This window comes from Engystomops pustulosus, chromosome 1 (genome assembly GCF_040894005.1).
Source record: "Engystomops pustulosus chromosome 1, aEngPut4.maternal, whole genome shotgun sequence".
Classification (NCBI taxonomy): domain Eukaryota; kingdom Metazoa; phylum Chordata; class Amphibia; order Anura; family Leptodactylidae; genus Engystomops; species Engystomops pustulosus.
In genome coordinates this window covers 160,827,958-160,850,838 of record NC_092411.1, presented here as the reverse complement: position 1 = coordinate 160,850,838, position 22,881 = coordinate 160,827,958, and the positions used below count along the sequence as shown (strand labels likewise).

General features: G+C 42.4%; 1 protein-coding gene across 6 annotated transcripts in view; it reads left to right on the top strand.

Moving 5' to 3' along the window:
- SEMA6B (semaphorin 6B) overlaps positions 1-22,881 on the top strand; it is a 205,010-nt gene that overhangs the window by 69,378 nt on the left and 112,751 nt on the right. For all 6 annotated transcript variants that reach the window (XM_072113425.1, XM_072113412.1, XM_072113419.1 and 3 more), the window contains one exon: positions 5,590-5,652. In XM_072113425.1, coding sequence (XP_071969526.1) covers positions 5,590-5,652 — 63 coding nt within the window. The remainder of the gene's footprint in view (positions 1-5,589; positions 5,653-22,881) is intronic.

The window sequence follows — 22,881 nt, the reverse complement described above, 5'->3', positions numbered from 1 at the left end:
GCTGATTGGTGCGTTGGCTGAACATTCCACCTTATAATCCGGCACCTCCCTTCTTGCCTTGCCGGATCTTTGTGCCTCATAGCCTTAGAGAAAGCTTCCAAGCAAGTATTCCTGCATTCCTGTGTATTCTTGCGTATTCCTGCGTTCCTGTGTGTCCCCGCTCCTGAGTCCTGTGTTGCCGTGTTACCCAAGTTCCTCCATGTTGCTGTGCTCCGTGTGCCTGTGTTCCCGTTCCCACCTGCCTGGACCCCCTGTTGCTGACCTCGGACTTGGACTTGACGTTGCATCTCTGCCGCCTGCCCTGACCCTCTGCCTGGACCTGACTACGAGATTGTCATCCGCTAAGGTACCTCGACTGCCACCGCGGGCTAGTCGCATCTGGGAACGACCTGGTGGTATCTTGCCGCAGCAAGTCCAACCCGCTTTGTGGTGGGCTCTGGTGAATACCAGGTGCCACTAGACTCCGGTCCCAGGTGTTGGCTAGTTCCACATCCCGCGGTGGTCCAGAGGATCCACTGATCCTAACACTGCTCAGATTTTAAGTCACTTTAAGAGGCTTAAATAAAAGTAAAACCCCATAAATTACCCCTTTTTAGAAACTACACCCCTTAATGTATGTAAAACAACTTTCATGAAGTTTGTTAACCCTTTAATTGTTTTACAGGGGAGAAGACAATATCGTATTTGTGTCATTAGATGCACTTTACAAATACTTCATTTTAGTTGGTCATTAGCTCATTGATGAGATTTTATTAACTCTTTAATGTATGTAGGAAAAAAAAAATCGTAAAATTTTGGTTTCCTTACTACTTATATTTTTTTAGGGCCATACACCGTATCATAAAAATAACATTATCTTTGTTCTATAGATCACTACCGTAGGATTATGGTGATACCTCATTTATATAGTTTTTTAAATATATTTTTACAACTTTACTGAAGAAAAAGTTAATACAGAGAAAAATCTCATTTATTTTCTTATCGCCATCTTTTCGGAGACATAACTTTGCTATTTTTTGGTTGATAGAGCTGTTTTAGGGCTTATTTTATGCGTGTTGAGTAGTCCTTTTCAGTGATACCATTTTGGCGCACATAACGTCTTTCAGATCACGTTTTAGAACATCTTTGGGTTTTGCCAGTCGAAGGATTGGACCCCGATCCGGGGAGGTCAGATTTGGCGCACAGGACCCTTGCACTACGTGGTCACTCGTGACCACGGTGTGTAAGGGGTTAATGCCCACGACATGAGGAAACTCTGATTGGCGGTGCTAGAGATGGGTGCCAGCTATAATATACAGCTGGCACCCAATGCTTCTGGTACCGGCTCCATTCAGGAGCCGGTGCCAGAAGCATGATGTAGTAATACTGAAAAATGAGGGAATGCACCTACCGCCATGTAGTGCTATTCTGTCAAATGTCGGGAAGGGGTTAAAAACTTAAAATCTTTTGTACTTTAAAATATTTTCCATTTTGCCAAATTCACAGGCCAATAACTTTTTCACAGTTTGGTGTACGGACTTGTTTGGTGTAAGATGTTTTTTTTTGCAGTACATGCAAATTTATATTAATCTGGGATCTATTTGACCATTCGATGGTTTTCTAATTGAAATATTTATGGATGGGTATGGAAAATGAAATTGACATTTTGGTGCTATGAGAATAATCTTTTTTATATTTTGATAGAACAGGCATTTTGGGACGTGGCTATACCTATCATATTTATGATTTTTATATGTGATATAGGGAAAGGGGGTTGATTTTAAACTTTCTTTTTAACCATTATTTCAGACTTGAAATTTTTTCTGATTGCTAATACTATATACTGCAATACTACTGTATTAAAGGAAACCTACCACTTGAAGTGGCAGGTTTCAGATGGAAATACCGAGCACCAGCTCAAGGTGAGCTGGTGTCGGAGCTTATTTTTGTTAGTGTTTTAAACCGCTGTATTGCGGTTTAAAACACTTTTTAAACTTTATAGCCGGCGCAGGGAGGTACGCGCTCGGCGCTTACCATGCACGCGGCTCTCCTTCACTTCCTATGCAGCCGCGCGCACGGTCGGCGCATGGTAAGCGCCAAGCGCGTACCTCCCTGCGCCGGCTATAAAGTTTAAAAAGTGTTTTAAACCGCAATACAGCACTTTAAAACACTAACAAAAATAAGCTCCGGCACCAGCTCACCCTGAGCTGGTGCTCGGTATTTCCATCTGAAACCTGCCACTTCAAGTGGTAGGTTTCCTTTAAAGTACATAGCAATTTTACTGCTGCTCTGTAATAGCATGCCATCTGCTGGCTATTAGAGTTCATTACACATGGCAAGCCTACAAGTCTGAGACTGCAGGCTGCATGGCATCTGATCGCTGCCCCTTGATGACGTCACAGGGGTGGACGGGGGGGCCAAGATAGCGTCGGCCATGAAATGGTAAGTTAGGTTCGTGGTAGTTAACAGGTCAACTCCCGCAATCGGTGCCTAGTCATTCCCTCACTGCTTTACAAATAAAATGTAAAAAAATCAAAAATCAAAAACCCCTTTATCGCATTATAACCATTTTATTTTTTAAAAACAATTTATTTTTTAGTAACAATTTATGTAAAAATGTTATGTTTTGTCACTTTGCCTACAAAAATGTTTCATAAAATGTGATCTATGAAAATAAAAGTTCATCACAAAAAAAACCCCTCAATTAAAAAGTTATGTTTTTTGAAGAAAAGTGTTTTCATTGTAAAACACTATCATCTGAATCGTTGATTATACAACGGGTGAAGTTGGTCTGTCACCATGCGATCAAATTTTTTAAGTATGCATTGGTGTAGCATTGGTGTCTCCCATTGTTTCATTTTTACGCCAATTTTTTTTAAACAATTTTTCTGCATTTGCATTGATGTTCTCAAAAGGCTAGTGTTTACAGAGAAGGCCCTAAGTGATCTCAGGAAGAACAACTAACCAGCTGCCTTCCTGTATTCGTAGTCCACCTGAGACTGACATTTTAATTTTTCATCATTGATTATGCCGAAATATTTGTACTCCCGCACACAATTTCCACCCCATCTACAATTAAAGGGGTTGGTTGTACGGTCAGAGACATTGCCAAGCACCTTTTAGATAATCAAAAGTCACTCCCTTCATGAATTCAATGTTATTTAGCCATTGTACGGAGTTTTAGAGATGATGTGATATAAAGTTATAAGGTAACTAGGTGTTTATAGCCACCCATCTCCAGAGAAACGACAAATTCGCAGACCCCAGCCCTGGCCGCGCATGCGTGGTAAGCAGACTGCGATCCAACGCCACTTGCAGTCTTTACCCTCCTGTGTGCGCGCACATGTGCTGCACACAGTGTAGTTCTCCATACAGCTTACTTCCTTATATGGACAGTGCCCGCCTCCGCCTCCTCTATGATACAAGCCCACAGCACAAGCAGCCAATCGCTGCTGTGCATTCTGGTTGGTGGGAGCAGAGCATCATGGCACTTGTAGTCCCAATGCATAGTGTGGCGGCCATCTTGCTTTCTCGGTTCCTGCCTGCAGCAATAAACATACTATATTGCAAAAGATAAATATAGCAGTGCGTCATCCGTCCCTAGTCCAGGACGGTTGACAAACTGGAGCGGGTCCAAGTGTGGGGAAACTACTGTACTTAATCTATATGATACTAGGCGTTCAAAAACTTTCATGATGAGTGCCGTTAAGGCAATCAGTCTATAATCGTTCAGTTGTGTAAAAATAAGAAAAGTAAAAAAATTATAATAAAAATACCTAGAAATTCAAATCACCCCCTTTCCCTAGAACTGATATAAATAGAAATAAACAGTAAAAATCATAAACCTATTAGGTATCACCACATCCAAAAATGCCCGATCAAAATATAAACGGTTTTTACCCCATAACAGAAAATAGCATTGAGAACGTCATAATAAACAAAAAAGCTATTAGCGCCAGAACATGGCAAAATAAAAACAAAAGATTTTTTTCTACAGGAGGTTTTAATTTTTGGAAATGTCTGAAAACATTACAAAACCTATAAAAATTTGGTATCCCCGTTATCGTACCGACCCAAAGAATAAAGTAGACATGTAATTTGGGCCCACAAGAAAACACCACAAATGCTTTTTTTCACTGTATTTGGAATTTTTTTCCCTCTTCCTAGTACGAGGCATGGAATATTCAATACCATTACTATGAAGCGCAATTTGTTACGGAGAAAACAAGCAGTCACAGAGCTCTTTACGTGTAAAAATAAAAAAAGTTATAGATTTTTGAAGGTAGGGAGTGAAAAATGGAAATGATAAAACAAATAAAGGGCCAGGTCGTTAAGGGGTTAAAATACAAAAAAAACTTGATAACTAACATTTCCGGAATGTCTGCTTTATGTTGAGATGATATTTTATTCGTCCTTTCATTTTTCTAGGACGTTATGAGGCACAGAACTTTAGGTGCGATTTTTAAAATTTACATGAACATCACCAAAATTCACATTTTGAGGGACAACACAGCTTTCAAGTGACTTTGAAAGGCCTAAATAATAGTAAAATCCCATAATTTACCCCACTAGAGAAACAACACACCTCTATACATGTAAAACTTCTATTAAGTCTATTAAACCTTTAAGTGTTTCACATCGGCTAAAACAAAATGGAAGTGCGATTTAGTAACTTTTACATTTTTGGAAAATAATTCATTATGGCCAAAAATGACACTTCCAAAATGAATGAAATGGTCTGCAAAGTTTAATGCCCAATTTCTCCCGGGTGTACCCATACCCTATATGTGGTGGTAAACTGCTGCATGGGCACATGGCCGGAAGCAGCACCATTCACAGCAGATTTGGATTGTAACATTGTAGATGCTATAAAATGTAAATTTGTTTGGCAATGCAAACATATGAGGGCTTATTATTTGCAAGGTGAGTTTCCCGCTTGCCATGAAATAAAAATAATGTTTTATCTTTATTCCTTGGTTCATTACAATTACAGTACAGTGATCATTTATATAGTTTTTCTTTGCTGAGCAAAAGCAATATTGTAGGAAATAGCATTGTTTGTACTATTGACAACTTTTCAGGGGCATAACTTCTGTATTTTTCTGTTGACAGATCTTGCTTATTTTTTGTGAAAAGAATTGTTCTTTTCAGTGGTATCATATTAGGGGGCCTAACTTTTTTTTATCACTTTTTAGAACCTTTTTTGTGAGAGTATTTGATGAAAAATTGTACATTACGGGAAGTTTTTCGTGTTTCATTTACAGAGCGGGTTCAATATTGATTTACATTTATCGTACCAAATAGTTACAGCTGGGAGGCGGAACCTGGAGTGAAGAGGAATCTTCCCACCAGGGGGTCCGATCCGAGTTTTTCCAATTCCGGATGTTAATCCTGGGTCTAGGATGTGATTACACTGCCAGACACTGGATCCACAATGTCCCGCAATGTTCTGCTGACACGTCGCCATAGAAAGGCGGCTCGTCAGAAGTACCCTCAATTGCCGCGGTAAAAACCCGATATGGCGGTAATTAACTGGTTAAGTTTGTGATTTCCTTTATTTTTGTTATTATAATTGCATATCATAATTGTTTATCTCTGATTTATACACAGAAATTTATCTGGAAATCTAACCACCAAGACATACATGTGTGTCGAATGAAAGGAAAACAGGAGGTAAGTAAACATTGTCTCACCTATAAAATACTAATGGAAATTGCAAACATTCAAGTCTTTTGATGCGATCACTTTTTGCGGTGGTTGTAAACTTTTAGTGTGAAGTTTAAGGTCGGTTCCACACTGGCGAGTGTGATGCGATGAACTCGCATCACACTTGCAACACATACTGCACGGGTCTCCCGGCCCGAACACTGCAAACAGGAACTGAACTGACATGCTGAGTTCAGTTCCTATTTGCAGCGTTCGGGCCGGGAGACCTGGGTAGCATGCGTTGAGAGTGTGATGCGAGTTCATCGCATCACACTTGCAAGTGTGGAACCGGCCTAAATTTGTGAAGATTAAAATCTGGACCAACTGCATATAAATATGGTGTGTTGCAGGCTCACAGCAGAAAAACACCTGTTTTGTGATTTATCTGTGAAATCTGGCTTCCATGTGGTCAATGACTCCCAGACCAAGCATGTTTGTTTGTTTTTAGCAGCTGTTTGGATATTATTAAAATGTGTATATAACACCCCTTTAATTATACATTTATACAACGTGCCTCCTATTATTTATTAATATACACATTTCCTCACATTATTTCATTCTATTATTATATAAAGCTCCCCAAATTATTGAAGGGATCTTGTCAGTGAAGAGTACCCCAGTAGACCAGCAGAGGTACCATGTGCAGCATGTAATCTGCTTTTCTTATAACCACTTTATGTGGTTATAAACCACATCCATGTGGTAAAGAGCATCATATAATAAGGGAGGCAGGAGCTGAACACCAAAGTCAAGATCAGTATGCCCCTCCATTGTGATCGATATCTCTACATTGTAACTAACCTGCATTTCCGTAGAGTTAAAAATGGCAGAAATTTACTTGCTATATTTTCTTTTCCTGGAGTCTAAAGGCGGCACAAGGAAAACAATGAGACTAGGTACTATGGGTTCAATCACACAGAGACATGTTAGAAAGCAATGACCAATCAAAGCTGTAGCCGTCCTATAAAAGGCAGAGAGAAGGAAGAACCTCTTGTATTTGAAATGTAGCAATAAGGATAATTATATAATGAAGGGAGGGCAACTTGTGCTGCTTGTGGATTCCAGGAATAGAAATAGAAGTAAATTTTAGCCATCCTGTTTGTCCTTCAGTCAGCACAAGCAAAACAATGAGCCACCAGAAAATGAAGATAGTGTGTACTAGCGGAAGGCATCTTGCAGCCAGTAGGGTGTCTGTGACCTACTCTAGAGGTCTAGAGAAGCTGGAAGTATCTTACTAAAGAGACCATGCAAGACTGAAAATTAAAGGGGTTGTGTCACCATAGCAAATGGCTGTAATTGAGCCCAGTGCATTGTGACAAGTACTTTCACCATTTACACTTATTACAAAATCTGCAGCCTTACTGAGATAACTCCTTTTGTCCTGGTTGCTGGCGCCCTCTAGTGGTAGCTGTGTCCCGTCCTGAGCAACAGCTGATCTGGCCGAGTCTGCGCACAAGGAGTCAGCCAGCTACTGCATATTCCTCCTCAGGCTTACAGCTCCTCTCCACACTGAGAGATCAGCTGACACAGTCCAGCCAATAGGAGGTGAGAGAGGAGGAGGGGCAGAGAGCTTAGCTGTATAGTGATACGAGTGATGCCTGTGATCTCCACTGCTTATTTCAAGCCTCAGCTTCACCAGGGCTTCCTGCATCACATGCCAGGTAAATGCAGCCAGACCAGGGTGTCTGATACACAGAGGACAGAGCTCTTCTAACATGGATCATGGCAATGTAGCAGCCCTCTCCTCCCTCCACCATTAGTCAGGTCACACAGGAGGCTGCAGAGATAACACAAGTAACAGGCTGAGCTCTGATCTCTCCTGATGCAGTCCTCCTCCTGTACTCTCCACCATTCACTGTCCCTCCATGCTACACTACTGTCCTGCAAAGGGGCCCTTGTCCCTGACTAGCAGGGATGTAGGTCCTATCTAAGTCCTATTATCTATCATCTGTCATCTATTTACTATCTATCTTCTATCTATCCATCTCTTACCTATTTATATATCATCTATCTCTATCATATCTATCTATCTATCACCTTTCCTATCTAGCAATCTTATCACAATAGACAGGGACACATTTATTACAGCTTGTGCGCCAAAAAGCAGGCGTACAAGCTGGGATTTTATCACAATTCCTTACAAAATACACAAGAGAAGTAATTAACTGCCCCAAAATAACATACGAAAATGCAAATGTTTATTAATAAAAATGATAAAAACCATGTTAATGCACCTCATTTCAGGGACAAAGAAGTACAAAAGAGTTTCCCTGAAAACACCCCTCACTCCTGCCAAGTGTCAAATATAATCAAACATGATACTGGACCTTCAGAATAAATGGTATGAGAAATACATGAAATCAGAAAGATCTCTGACTCAATGGTACAATAAATTTATACAAGTAGAGCAAGGTTAGTGCAACCAAGTAGCTGGAGATCCCCAAAAGTGCATTGTCTGACTACATACAATACACATCTGCCATGATTCACAAAGGTGAGGCCAATGAGTTGTGGAATAACAGCCGCTGTCAGTGCTAGGCCCCTCCCACATCTGCCTCTGTGTGGAGCAGAATAGAGGCTGAACAAGCATCATAATAACACATAGAAAGGTATTTTTAATTCCATGTTACCATTACATATAGATTTTTGAAATATTTTAACTTCTTTGAGAGCTTTTTGGAGTAATTTGTTTTGCGGCATAACCCCTTTAAGGTTCTGGTAGAATATTGTGTATCATATGATCTGAGCAGTGATTTCCTCTTCCTATATGGTGGTGAAGATCTGAAAGTACAGTAACAGACATGGAAGTTAAATGTAACTACCACAACTATGAGTAGAGTAGTACTGATCACTAGATGTATGCTGGGTATATGCTGGATAAAATCTGATGGCAGAGGCAGCTGGTTCAGAACCATTTCGAACAGAGTGTCGAACAGAACCAGAGGGTATGAGAGTACAAACGGTGGTAATATTGGAGAATTACAGTCTTAGGCTACATTCAGATGACCGTGTGCCCGCGGTACCGTAGCACGGCAAGCACACAATGACGCCTGGGAGAGGGCTCACCGCTGCCCCCCTCCATAGCAATGCAGGGCGCCGTATTACGGGGAAAGATAGGACATGTCCTATCTTCCTCCCAGCTATGGGACGGTACAAGCGGCAACGTACCAATCCCTTACGGCGCTGTGCGCCCATTGCCGTCTATGGGGGATGTATATATGTCGGACATATACCGTATAGACTCGTGTATAAGCCGAGTTTTTCAGCACAAAAAATGTGCTGAAAATCCTCAACTCGGCTTATACACGAGTCAATAGGCAGCCAGCACTTAAAAAAAAACAAAAAAAACTTATATACTCACCCTCCGGTGGCCCCGATGTCCGCGCTGCTCACCCGATGTCCTCTTCTGTCTTCTATCTTCCTCTGTCTTCTGTCTTCCGCAGCGCGCCGCCATGTTCTTCTCCGGCCTTCGCATAGTATGACGTCAGCACCGGCCGCATCATACTATGCGCCTGCCGCCCGGGAAACATGGCGACGCGCTGTGGAAGACAGAAGACAGAGGAAGATAGAAGAAAGAAGAGGACCCGCGCAGACATAGGGGCCACCGGAGGGTGAGTATATAAGGTTTTGTTTTTTTTTTTTGTTGGCTGTATACTACTGGGGGCAGGCTGTATACTTAAGGGGCTAGGCTGGGCAGGCTGTATACTACTGGGGGCAGGCTGGGCAGGTTGTTTGTTATATTAACAAGTAAAAAACATGGACATACCAGGTGAATCCCATTTGTTGAACAAGTTTCTCCTTCAAAAAGCAAATTCACCTAATTTGTTAATGTCTTTTACCTTTTAAATTAACACCTTAAAGCGGTATTCTCGTCTGGGCACTCACATTCAGTTTCATTAATCTGCCATATATAAACATTTCTTCAATTAGATGTTAACAAAAACGTTTTACCTGTGTGAAGATAATTTCTCATAAATGTAGTCATATGGTCCCTTAGAAACAAGACTGTGTCCTTGGATAAGGTTTTTGTATATGAAATGTCTGGAAGTTACTCTCACAGCCATCCTGTGGTAATGAACGCTGAATCCAGGGACCAGTATCCTATGGATAGGGCCTAACTTTGCTTTGTGGGAAAACCCATTTAACACACAGATTAAAAGTAAAAATACATTTTTCCACGCTGCTACAGGACTGGCATATAAGCAAAGCAGATCACATGCTGCACAGGGCACTGGTTTACTGGGAAACTCCATGCTGACACAAAAAAAACTTATATACTCACCCTCCGGTGGCCCCGATGTCCGCGCTGCTCACCCGATGTCCGCGCGGGTCCTCTTCTGTCTTCTATCTTCCTCTGTCTTCTGTCTTCCGCAGCGCGCCGCCATGTTCTTCTCCGGCCTTCGCATAGTATGACGTCAGCACCGGCCGCATCATACTATGCGCCTGCCGCCCGGGAAACATGGCGACGCGCTGTGGAAGACAGAAGACAGAGGAAGATAGAAGAAAGAAGAGGACCCGCGCAGACATAGGGGCCACCGGAGGGTGAGTATATAAGGTTTTTTTTTTTTTTTTTGTTGGCTGTATACTACTGGGGGCAGGCTGTATACTTAAGGGGCTAGGCTGGGCAGGCTGTATACTACTGGGGGCAGGCTGGGCAGGTTGTATACTACTGGGGGCAGGCTGTATACTACTGGGGGCAGGCAGGGCTGGCTGTATACTACTGGGGGCAGGCGGGGCTGGCTGTATACTACTGGGGGCAGGCGGGGCAGGTTGTATACTACTGGGGGCAGGCGGGGCTGGCTGTATACTACTGGGGGCTAGGCTGGGCAGGCTGTATACTACTGGGGGCAGGCGGGGCTGGCTGTATACTACTGGGGGCAGGCGGGGCTGGCTGTATACTACTGGGGGCAGGCGGGGCTGGCTGTATACTACTGGGGGCAGGCGGGGCTGGCTGTATACTACTGGGGGCAGGCTGGGCAGGCTGTATACTACTGGGGGCAGGCTGGGCAGGTTGTATACTACTGGGGGCAGGCGGGGCTGGCTGTATACTACTGGGGGCAGGCGGGGCTGGCTGTATACTACTGGGGGCAGGCGGGGCTGGCTGTATACTACTGGGGGCAGGCGGGGCTGGCTGTATACTACTGGGGGCAGGCGGGGCTGGCTGTATACTACTGGGGGCAGGCGGGGCTGGCTGTATACTACTGGGGGCAGGCGGGGCTGGCTGTATACTACTGGGGGCAGGCGGGGCTGGCTGTATACTACTGGGGGCAGGCGGGGCTGGCTGTATACTACTGGGGGCAGGCTGGCTATATACTGGGAGGCTATGACCAATGCATTTCCCACCCTCGGCTTATACTTGAGTCAATAGGTTTTCCCAGTTTTTGGTGGTAAAATTGGGGGTCTCGGCTTATACTCGGGTCGGCGTATACTCGAGTATATACGGTATATGTCCCCCATACGGGCGTGTGAATGTAGCCTTATTGGTAGCACAGGTTATATAGTTGGTTCTGAACTGGAGAGCAGAAATGACAGGGAACATAGGCCATAATTACATTTTCCAACACCTGCGTGATAATACCTGACCAGCATTTACTGAGCATATACATTTTAGCTGCAGTTTGTTATATTAACAAGTAAAAAACATGGACTTACCAGGTGAATCCCATTTGTTGAACAAGTTTCTCCTTCAAAAAGCAAATTCACCTAATTTGTTAATGTCTTTTACCTTTTAAATTAACACCTTAAAGCGGTATTCTCGTCTGGGCACTCACATTCAGTTTCATTAATCTGCCATATATAAACATTTCTTCAATTAGATGTTAACAAAAACGTTTTACCTGTGTGAAGATAATTTCTCATAAATGTAGTCATATGGTCCCTTAGAAACAAGACTGTGTCCTTGGATAAGGTTTTTGTATATGAAATGTCTGGAAGTTACTCTCACAGCCATCCTGTGGTAATGAACGCTGAATCCAGGGACCAGTATCCTATGGATAGGGCCTAACTTTGCTTTGTGGGAAAACCCATTTAACACACAGATTAAAAGTAAAAATACATTTTTCCACGCTGCTACAGGACTGGCATATAAGCAAAGCAGATCACATGCTGCACAGGGCACTGGTTTACTGGGAAACTCCATGCTGACACATTCTCTCTAAATATAAATATTTGTATATACTGTCCCCCAAATATTTTATATACAGGGTCACCTGTTTGCATTATCCAAATTACCTACCCCCCTTCATGAATTTACATACAGGGACCCCTTATCAATTGGACATCTGCCCCATCTGGCACGATCCATTCTTTTTCAAGCTTCCTATGCCCTTGTTTTTGCATAATTATAAAAGCCTTTTTTTCTAAAAACAAGGGCATAAGAAGCTAAAAGAAGAGAAGATCCTGCCAGAGGAGGCACACACAAGCATGTAAGTGTGCTTGGTTTACAATCCTTCATCCTGGTGGTAGATGTCCTTTAATTATGCATACTGCCCCCTGATGAATTAACATACTGGGCCCCTTCATTATACACACTGCCCCCCCTCCTTGAATTTTATATACTGTCCTCCTCATTAACTCAATAATTAAAAACACTGTCCTTGCCAGATTACCCTTCTCGTGGGTCGCAAAAATCAACTGCACAGAAAAATATAGGACATGCCAACCTCAATGCGCCTCCTCTCTCCTGCTTCCTGCTGTACCCTCGGCCAAGCTATGGCCTAGGGCGAGCATACATTTGTCTGCATGAGGCCTGAGGAGAATTTCTTAATGCAGTATGATAGAAAAATGTTCACAACACTCCCTCACACACGTTATCAAAATTATCTGAAATTATTCCTCTGCTTTAACCCCTTCCCGACGCACGCCGTACGAGTACGGCGCGCGCCGGGTCCCGGTGCATGGAGAATGCTTGCGGGCTGAGCCCTCTTCATAGCCAGTAAGTCTTTGCTGCATATTGCAGTAAAGGCTTACCAGTAACACCCGCGATCGGTGCTAGCAATGCTGCCAGCGGCTTCAAAGAGATGACGCCGCATGGGCGCGGATCGCCGCTCCCCGATGACGTCATGGGGAGGGGCGATCCATCGCCATGGTAGCCTCGGGTGTTCCGAATACCTGAGGCTACTTCGTTTTAACCCATGCATTACAATGTGCTAATTGCACATTGTAATGCATGGGGAGTAAAATCCACATATACTGCCATACAGTAGTATGGCAGTATATGATAGGATGAATCAGACTACCTAGGGTTAGAGTACCCTAGGGAGTCTGAAAAATAGTAAAAGTAAAAATAAAAAAAAGTTTAAAATTATAATAAAAAAACCTAAAAATTCAAATCACCCCCCTTTCCCTAGAACTGATATAAATAAACAGTTAGAAGGATAGGGAAATATTCCAGCACGCCAAATCTTTTAAAATGATAGCATTTTATTCTTCATATTAAAAGCGTGCAGCCATATCTGGTGTGACCACTGATACACGATCTACGCGTTTCGGACTAAATTGTGGAGTCCTTAGTCATGATTTACATATAAATAAACAGTAAAAATCATAAACACATTAGGTATCGCCGTGTCCGAAAATGCCTGATCTATCAAAATATAATAAAGTTTTTTCTTTTTTTTTACGTTTAACCCCATAACGGAAAATAGCGTCCAAAGTCGAAAATGGCATTTTTTTGCCATTTTGAAAAATATTAAAAAATTCATAAAAAGTGATCAAAAGGTCGCACAGTCCCAAAAATTATAGCAATGAAAACGCCATCAAAATTCGCAAAAAATGACACTACCCACAGCTCCGTACACCAAAGTATGAAAAAGTTATTGGTACCAGAAGATGGCAAAATAAAAAAAAAAATATATATTTTGTACAGGAGGTTTTAATTTTTTTTAAATGTATGAAAACATTATAAAACCTATACAAATTTGGTATCCACGTGATCGTACCGACCCAAAGAATAAAGTAGACATGTCATTTATGACGCAGAGTGAAAGCTGTAGAATCCAAGCCCACAAGAAAATGTCGCAAATGTGATTTTTCACCATTTTCACTGCATTTGGAATTTTTTTCCCGCTTCCCAGTACACGCCATGGGATATTAAATACAGTCACTATGAAGTGCAATTTGTTACGCAGAAAATAAGCCATAACACAGCTCTTTATGTGGAAAAATAAAAAAAGTTATAGATTTTTGAAGTTGGTGAGTGAAAAATGGAAGTGAAAAAACTAAAAAAGGCCAAGTCGTTAAGGGGTTAAAGTGAACCTGTCACCAGGGACCTCATTTTCACTAAAGACAGGTTGCAGAAGCCCATTACAGCTGCATTTTAATATGCCTTCTCTAAGCATTTGCATTACAGTATAATTGTGTGTTATAATTTACCTGGCTTTCTGACAGAATCCTGTGTGTAGTCCCAGGGGTTGGGTTTTGGTTTGGACGCATTTACAACAAATGTGGATATATAACATGTGACTTGTCTGTGCTGCAAACTGCTCAGCTCTTGGCCCCCACCTTTGTGCTCCTGTACAGCTCCTCCCCCACTGATGTCAGCTCACCTTTTTTTCGGCTCTGTGAAGGAGCAGGAGGGAGGAGCACAAAGGTGGGGGGCTGAGAGCTGAGGATTGAGCTGCACTAACAAGTCAAGTGTTGTTTTTTCAAATGCATCCAAAGCCCTGGGGTTGAACGAAGAATTTTGACAGGAAGCCAGGTAAGTTATAACACACAATCAGAATGTAATGCAAATGCTTAGATAAGGCTGAGAGGCATATTTACAATGCAGGTGTGATGAGCTTCTGCAACCTGTATTTAGTGAAACTTAGGTCCCTGGTGACAAGTTCCCTTTAAGTAATGGCTAAAAAAAAGCCCCTTTAATGGGAATCTACTCACAAAACCAAGGATGATAAACCAGGAACACTTATATTTGCTATCCCTGGCCTCCTTCCTTCTAAAATTATGATGGGCTAGAAGGGCACTAGCGGCTGTTAACTTCTTCCCTTCGTGCGCCGTAATAGTACAGAAAGAAATAATAGAGTTTTTAATTCCGACCAAGTCGTGACTGGGTAAGGGAGATTCTCAATGTTGAGCAAATAAAAAAAAAAAAAAAAAAAAAGGAAATTTGTCCAGTTAGGGACAGTTTATACCCATTAGTCACTTAACCCCTTATCACCGACACTAGTTTTCAGCTCAATGACCAGACTCGATTTTTCAAATCTGACATGTCTCACAATAATTGGTTATAACTTCGGAACACTTTAACATATCCTGGTGATTTTGAGAATGTTTCTAGTGACACATTGTACTTCATGTTAGTTACAAAATTTAAGTGATAAGTTTTGCGTTTAGTTCTGAAAAAAAGTGAAAATTTGGCAAAAGTTTGTAAAAATTCTTCATTTTCCAAGTTTGAAATGTTCTGCTTTCCAGACAGGAAGTAAAACTACCCAAAAAGCTTGATAATTAACATTTATGGAATGTCTGCTTTATGCTGAGATGATATTTTATGCGTCCTCTCATTTTTCTAGGATGTTATGAGGTGCAGAACTTTAGGTGCCATTTTTCTAATTTTCATGAAAATTGCCAAAACTCACATTTTAAGGGACAACTCAGCTTCCAAGTGACTTTGAAAGGCCTAAATAATAGTAAAACCACATAAATTACCCCACTATAGAAACTTCACCCCTCAACGTATGTAAAACAACTTCTATTAAGTCTATTAACCCTTTAAGTGTTTCACATGGGTTAAAACAATATGGACCTGCGATTTAGAAACTATGGAATTTTTTAGGAAAATACATTAATTTAGGCCAAAACTGACAGTTTCAGAATAAATTAAATGATGAAACGCACTGCAACGTTTGATTCCCAATTCCTCCCGAGTGTAGCGGTACCCCATATGTGGTGGTGACCTGCTGTATGGGCGCACGGCCAGGCATAGAATGAATGGAGGCGCCCTTCACAGCAGATTTGTATTGTCACATTGTACAACGTATAAATTTTAATTTTTTTTGGTAATGCGAACATATGAGGGCTTATTATTTACAGGATGAGATACAATGTATAGATAATTCATTTTGGGAGTCTAAAGCTTATTCATGAGATTTTATTAACTATTTCAAGGGGGACACAAACAAAATCATCAATTTTTATTTTGGATTTTTAGCATTTTTTTTCCCCCGCTCACCATAATGTAAAAATAAGATTTTATCTTTATTCTCTGGTTCACTACGATTACGGTGACACCTTATTTATATAGTTTTTCTCATCTTTGCTCAATTTTCCTGAGCAAAACCAATATTGGAGAAAATCGCATTGTTTTTACTTTTGACAAATTTTTAGGGCCATAACTTCTGTATTTTCAGATCTGGTTGAGGGCTTATTTTTTGCGAAAAGAGTTGTTCTTTTCAGTCGAACGAAACTTTTTTTGATCACTTTTTAGAACATTTTTAGTGTTTGATGAAAAATTGTATATTACAGGAAGTTTTTCGAGTTTTTTTTTACGTCGTTCACCGAGCGGATTCAATATTGATTTACATTTATTGTACAGATTAATACGGACGCGGTGTTACCAAATATGTACGTGTTTTTGTGTTTTATATACTTTATTTGCATTTTATGTGTACCTGGGGAGATTATGGGACTTTTATTTTATTTATTTAATTATATTCTAAAACGACTAAATCTTTTTTTTAAACTTTTTTACATTTTCTACTTCTTGGCTTGATCAAGCGATCGTCCGATCGCTTGTTCAAGCCGTTACACTGCAATAACCTTGTATTGCAGTGTATAGTGTAAGTAGCTGAGCACGCTGCGCATGCTCAGTTACATACGGCCGAGTCTTGCCAGGAGGCGGAACCCGGCACAGAGAGGAGCCGACAGCCTCGGATCACTCGTCGGAACCCAGGGCTGAGGCAGGAGGGATCGGATCCCCCGGTAAGCACACCGGGGGGGGTCCGATCCACGGGGGACACAGTTTCCTGCCGCGGTCATACGTGACCGCGGCGTGTAAGGGGTTAAACACCCGGGATCAGAGTTTTTCTGATCCTGGGTGTTACAGCCCGACACCGGCACTTGCAGGACCCGGTGTCTTATTCTGACGCGCCGCCATAGAGAGGCGTACGCGTCAGAAGAAGTACCCTTAATGACCGCCGTAAAAAGCCGATACGGCGGTCATTAAGGGGTTAAAATTTAGCTTTTATTGACACATGTTAAAACAAGTAATGAGAAGACCGAGACTTTAAGGTCCCTGGCAGTGTTTTGTCAGGGATTGAGATCTTTTTATTATTATTTTTATCCCTTCATCTCCGACAGAGCTACCAGTACAGCTAGATCATTTTCCCGCTATGTGGGGAATGGGAAGAGAATTAAGTGACATTTATCCCCAAGCCCCAGTCTTGGACTTAGTGAAGACTGATAGCGGCACCAAGCTCTAGGTAGCACCAATAGGTCATAACGTGTATCAACACTATTTGCTCACAGAGCACCCGCGTGCCAATTTAGGGTTCTGCGGTATGTGAGTCAATCACAGCATTCCCATCCTCAGTACTCTGATTCCCTGATTTCTATCTCCCTTCCCCTCTGTGAAGGGGGAAGCGGAGAGAGTAGAGAAATGGTACAACTCTATCCAAGGCTCTGTGTGAATTAATCTTATGCTGCTGCGATAAAACCTAACCTAACCTAAGTAGCCCTCCCCCCCCCCCATGTTTTGCCACATAGAGTGGCGTCCTCAGGGGTATCGGGGCTAGAATGCGCACGTCGTGTGACGCAGGGTCCTTTAAATGTTTGTATGGTGACGTACTTAAAAAAGGCCCGATCTCAGTCACCAATCATAGTCACAAATGGGAGGAGAGGAGGCTAGATTCAGATAGCCAATCCGTTAGTTAGAAGTCCGACTATGTCATCTCCAGTGTTCACACATGTCTGTTAATCTCCCTGAACCGAAGACAACCTGTGCGCATGACAGAAGACTCTGTTTCTATTGCGAACATCATCAGTACCGAGCCACTACAAGATCCGTTACGCATGACTGTGGACTTAGGGTCATTCTCGGGTCATCCTAATATACCCTCTATTTACAAACCTTATAATTAGCCTGCCTACTGTACTTCATAGGGCGATTTTTGATGTCTTAAAGGGGTTATCCGGATCTTAAAAATTACTGATGGCCGGGCTGGGGAGGGGTATTTAAACATAATAAACAAACATCTACTTACCTCAACCGGCGCCGGCGATGTCCTGCGCCGCGGTCCGTCTTCTCTGTGCGCCGGTCTCATTATAAGGTCGCACAGGAAGATTCCGGCAGGCCGGAGCCTCCCATCCGACACCATCTCCCAGCGCTTACAACGCTGAGAGATAGGGACGGATGGGAGAAGCCGGCCACAGTGCGGACCGGAAGTTCCCTATGCGCGGCTTCTGCGCCCCTGTAGACAAACAGGGTCACGGATCAAAGGGACTGCAGCGCGGGACATCGGCGGTGCCGGAGCAGGTAAGTAGATGTTTATTATGTTTAACTAGCCCATCCCAGCCCGGGCCTCAGTAATTTTTAAAGCCCGGATAAACCCTTTAATATACCCTCTATTTATAAACCTTATAATTAACCTGCCTGCTGTACTTTCATGGATGTGCCTCACTCGGTGAAGACATTCCTATCAGTGATGCAGGTTACTGCCACTGGCCAACCTCTTTAGACATAATTTACCATTGATCACAGAAAAGCTGCAAATGTGAATCCCTCATTGAGACCCTTAGGGCTCATAGTTCTTAAACGATAGATCCATTTCGCTTCCAATTGTAGAAGCGTATGGACAAGGTCCCCCCTTCTCATTCCAGTTTTGAGACAGTCTATTCCCCAGATTCTCAGTTGTTCAAGGTCCCCCTTGTGAGCCAGTTTCATATGTTTATAGAGTGTGATATCTTTGTTCGTTCGCACAGTGCTGAGGTGCGAAGATATTCTTCTTCTCAATTCCTTTTCAACATACATCTTAGGGCATCTACATTGAGCTATGTAGATAACTCCGGTTGTTTTCCAGTTAATGCACTGTTTGATTTGGTATGTTATATTGTTATCTGGGTCAGAAAACTCCTTTTTTCTAATCATATGTTTACAGGACGAACAGCTCACACAGGGGTATGATCCTACTGTGGGGGTGGGGGTGGGGTAGTCATGTTGGCTTGGCAGTCTGTTCTTCAGTATAATGGCTATGAACCAATAAGTCTTTTAATTCCTTCCCTCTTCGGTATGTTATCAAGGAATATGTAGTTAAGGCCGGTCCTATGTCCTCATCCACAGTTAGGAGTGGCCAGTATTTCTGTAGCATGTCCACTACTTGGTATGTCCACTGTTTGGTATGCCATCAATGCACCTTATGGGCCCCTGCACTTGTTGCTTTACTTTGTTGCTTAGAAGGCTCTCACGGGTGGTGAATTTGGCCTTACGATAGGCCCTATGCAGAGTTTTCTTCAGGTATCCTCTGGTTATAAATCGTGAAGAGAGGTCGCCGCATTCCTTTTCAAAATTGAACTCGAGCTCTTCCAGCTAAGCAAGTTGTTTGTTGCGGTTTGTTTCCTAAAATTCGCTGTTTGTAAATCATACAAATCATATGTGGAATCTATCTGGGAGGTAGCTAGTTTGGAAACCTATCTCAAACAAAAAATAGTTTATAGGGGATTAAGGATAAACTTGTCTCCCAATGCGCAAGAAGATAGCGAGTTTCTCAGGGGGTGGCAAAATTTACTAACTGAAAGCTCTTTACATCTAATCAACTACCTGTGTGAATACGAGAAAGCTCACTTCTGTAAAACCAACTTGAGGATAAAATACCAAAAATCTCAATACGTCCACGACTTTGCGTGTCTAGTGTCTGCGATTTGGATGCGTTTGGTTTCCCTGACATGAGAATTGAGCTGAGTTGGTTTGCTGTGTGCCAGAGGAGTAGGAATTAGCGTAAGGACGCCATTTTGGGTGAGTGGGCGGGGCTTAGGGCTAATTTGTGTGGTCCCCTGGCATAAGCGAACCCAGTGTTTGGACTCCGGTGAGTCGGGTTCGTGACAGGGGGTGATTTGAGCTTTCAGGTTTTTGAACATTTTTAAAACTTTTTTTTTTTACAGTTTTTTAGACCCTCTAGGGTACATTAACCCTAGATGGTCTGATCATTCCTACCATATACTGTAATACTACTGTATTGCAGTATATGGCATTTCTGCACAGTATACGTTACAATGAGCCACTGGCTCATTGTAACGAAACTGCAGAAACCATGCAACCTCGGGTCTGACGAAAACCCGAGGCTGTCATGGCAACCAATCACCATCCCCCATGACGTTCGGGGGAGCGACAATCAGAACCAAGAACCGTACCCATAGGAGGAGTTAATAGCCGTGATCAGTGCAAGCAACGACTGCGGCTATTAGCGATGGGGGTTTGTTGCAATATGCAACAACCCCCACCTGTGTATGAAGAGGACTCAGCCCGCGAGCCCTCTTCACACACCCCCGCACCTCTGCGCCGTAGAGCTGCGGTGCAGAGCGTTAAGGGGTCAAGGGGTTGGCAGAGCCCCTGTGTGATGCAGCTAAGAGTGTGCAAGTTTCTAAAATTTCTTCTGCTGCAGTCAGATTACATTAGGCAAAGAGAGGGGAAAAGTGCTGGGAGAGCAGACAGGGAGTGTAACAGCCTGTGGGACTAGATCACAGAGGGGCTTTGATAACACCCCACAGAGCCCTTTATTTTAAAAGGAAGGAGGCCATGAATAACAAGTATAAGAGATTATCACAGTCATATGTCTGGCTCTATACGTAAGTGCCCTTGGTTCATCATGCCTGATTTTTATGGCAGATTTACTTTAAATTTTAAAATTCACATCTCTGGTTAGAACTTTGAACAAAAGATTGTGTTGTGCTAAAAATCCTGTAAAATAGGTACTGTATGTAAGTGTGATGAACATATATATAAGTGTCATAAACCCCACAGGAGGTTTGTTTTCAAAGCATTCCCTCAGCCAGCCCGTTTAAGAGGTTTCCTTCCATTTTCTCAAAAGATTATAAAAATCCTAGTACAGGCGGTCCCCTACTTAAGGACACCCGACTTACAGACAACCCATAGTTACAGACGGACCCCTCTGCCCCATGTGACCTCTGGTGAAGCTCTCTGGATGCTTTACTATAGTCCCAGACTGCAATGATCAGCTGTAAGATGTCTGTAATGAAGCTTTATTGATAATTCTTGGTCCAATTACACCAAAAATTTTGAAACTCCAATTGTCACTGGGGCAAAAGAAAAAAAATTGTCTAGAACTTCCATTATAAAATATACAGTTTCGACTTACATACAAATTCAACTTAAGAACAAACCTCCAGACCCTATCTTGTATGTAACCCGGGGACTGCCTGTATAACATGTTGGTTATAGAGTTATGGTCCATCTCAGCCCAAGGGTAATAATAATAATAATAATAATAATAATAATAATAATAATAATAAATCATTATTAGGTACTAGCATCCTCGGGTCCAGAGATATAAATATCTCGGGATAGGACCATAGCAAATGGGTCAGGTTTGGACAGGAGGCCATAATATGACGTAGCATAGAGGATAAAGGGCCATAATATGAGGTAACATAGGGGATAAGGGGGCCATAATATGAGGTAGCATAGAGGATAAGGGGGCCATAATATGAGCTAGCATAGAGGATAAGGGGGCCATAATATGAGCTAGCATAGAGGATAAGGGGCCATAATATGACGTAGCATAGAGGATAAATTGCCATAATATGAGGTAACATAGGGGATAAGGGGGCCATAATATGAGGTAGCATAGAGGATAAGGGGGCCATAATATGAGCTAGCATAGAGGATAAGGGGGCCATAATATGAGCTAGCATAGAGGATAAGGGGGCCATAATATGAGCTAGCATAGAGGATAAGGGGCCATAATATGAGGTAGCATAGAGGATAAGGGGCCATAATATGAGGTAGCATAGAGGATAAGGGGCCATAATATGAGGTAGCATAGAGGATAAGGGGCCATAACAAAGTAGCATAGAGGATAAAGGGCCATGATATGAGGTAGCATAGAGGATAAGGGGGCATAATATGAGGTAGCATAGAGGATAAGGGGCCATGATATGAGGTAGCATAGAGGATAAGTGGCCATAATATGAGGTAGCATAGAGGATAAGGGGGCATAATATGAGGTAGCATAGAGGATAAGGGGCCATAATATGAGGTAGCATAGAGGATAAGGGGCCATAATATGAGGTAGCATAGAGGATAAGGGACCATAATATGAGGTAGCATAGAGGATAAGGGGCCATAATATGAGGTAGCATAGAGGATAAGTGGCCATAATATGAGGTAGCATAGAGGATAAGGGTCCATAATATGAGTTAGCATAGAGGATAAGGGGCCATAATATGAGGTAGCATAGAGGATAAGGGGCCATAATGGGATTTGTATTCCTGTACTACACTAAGGTTTGTAATGCGTACAAATTTCAAATAATTCAGTCGGTTTTAAATAACTGCCTGAGGAGAAACTTGAAAATGCTGCTGCTCCCCCGCACTACCCCCCTCCACCCCACCCATGGGCACCTGATGTTGCTACACCCCGCACGCCCCCGATGATGCTACCTTACACTTTAGTAGTCAGTCAGCAACAAAGACATAAGGGACATCTAGTATTTAGTACCTTAAAGTTGACAATCTTCTCCATCACCAAGAGGACTTCTTTATGATTTTGCCTGGCCATGGTTTTTCTCTGCTCGAAGCACGGCTCACCTAAAAATTCCACAGGCACTTACAGTATAATGGAATGTGTTCCTAATATATATTATCCTCACAGCATGACTGAAAACTCTATTCCTAAAATAAAATAACCTTTATATAACCTGAATAAATTATAGTATATCCAGCAACCACAATTTATTTGGTGCCCTAATTTACAGCAGACCCCATATATACATACTACCAAATTAAATTATATACAGTTCTCCATGTAAGGCCACCAAGTTTAGTTAAAATCCAGCCCCTATATACAGATCCCCCATAGAGAGTATATAGAACCATGCCACCAGCAGTAGAACACTGTAATACTGTAATGCACAGCCCCCCCCCCCAGTATTATATACAGCCTAATCCCGCAGTCTCCTCTTCTCTAAGGTAATAAATGATCCCACGTTGTAGCTGTCTGTCAGGAACAGGGCTTCTGTGGGGAGCTTC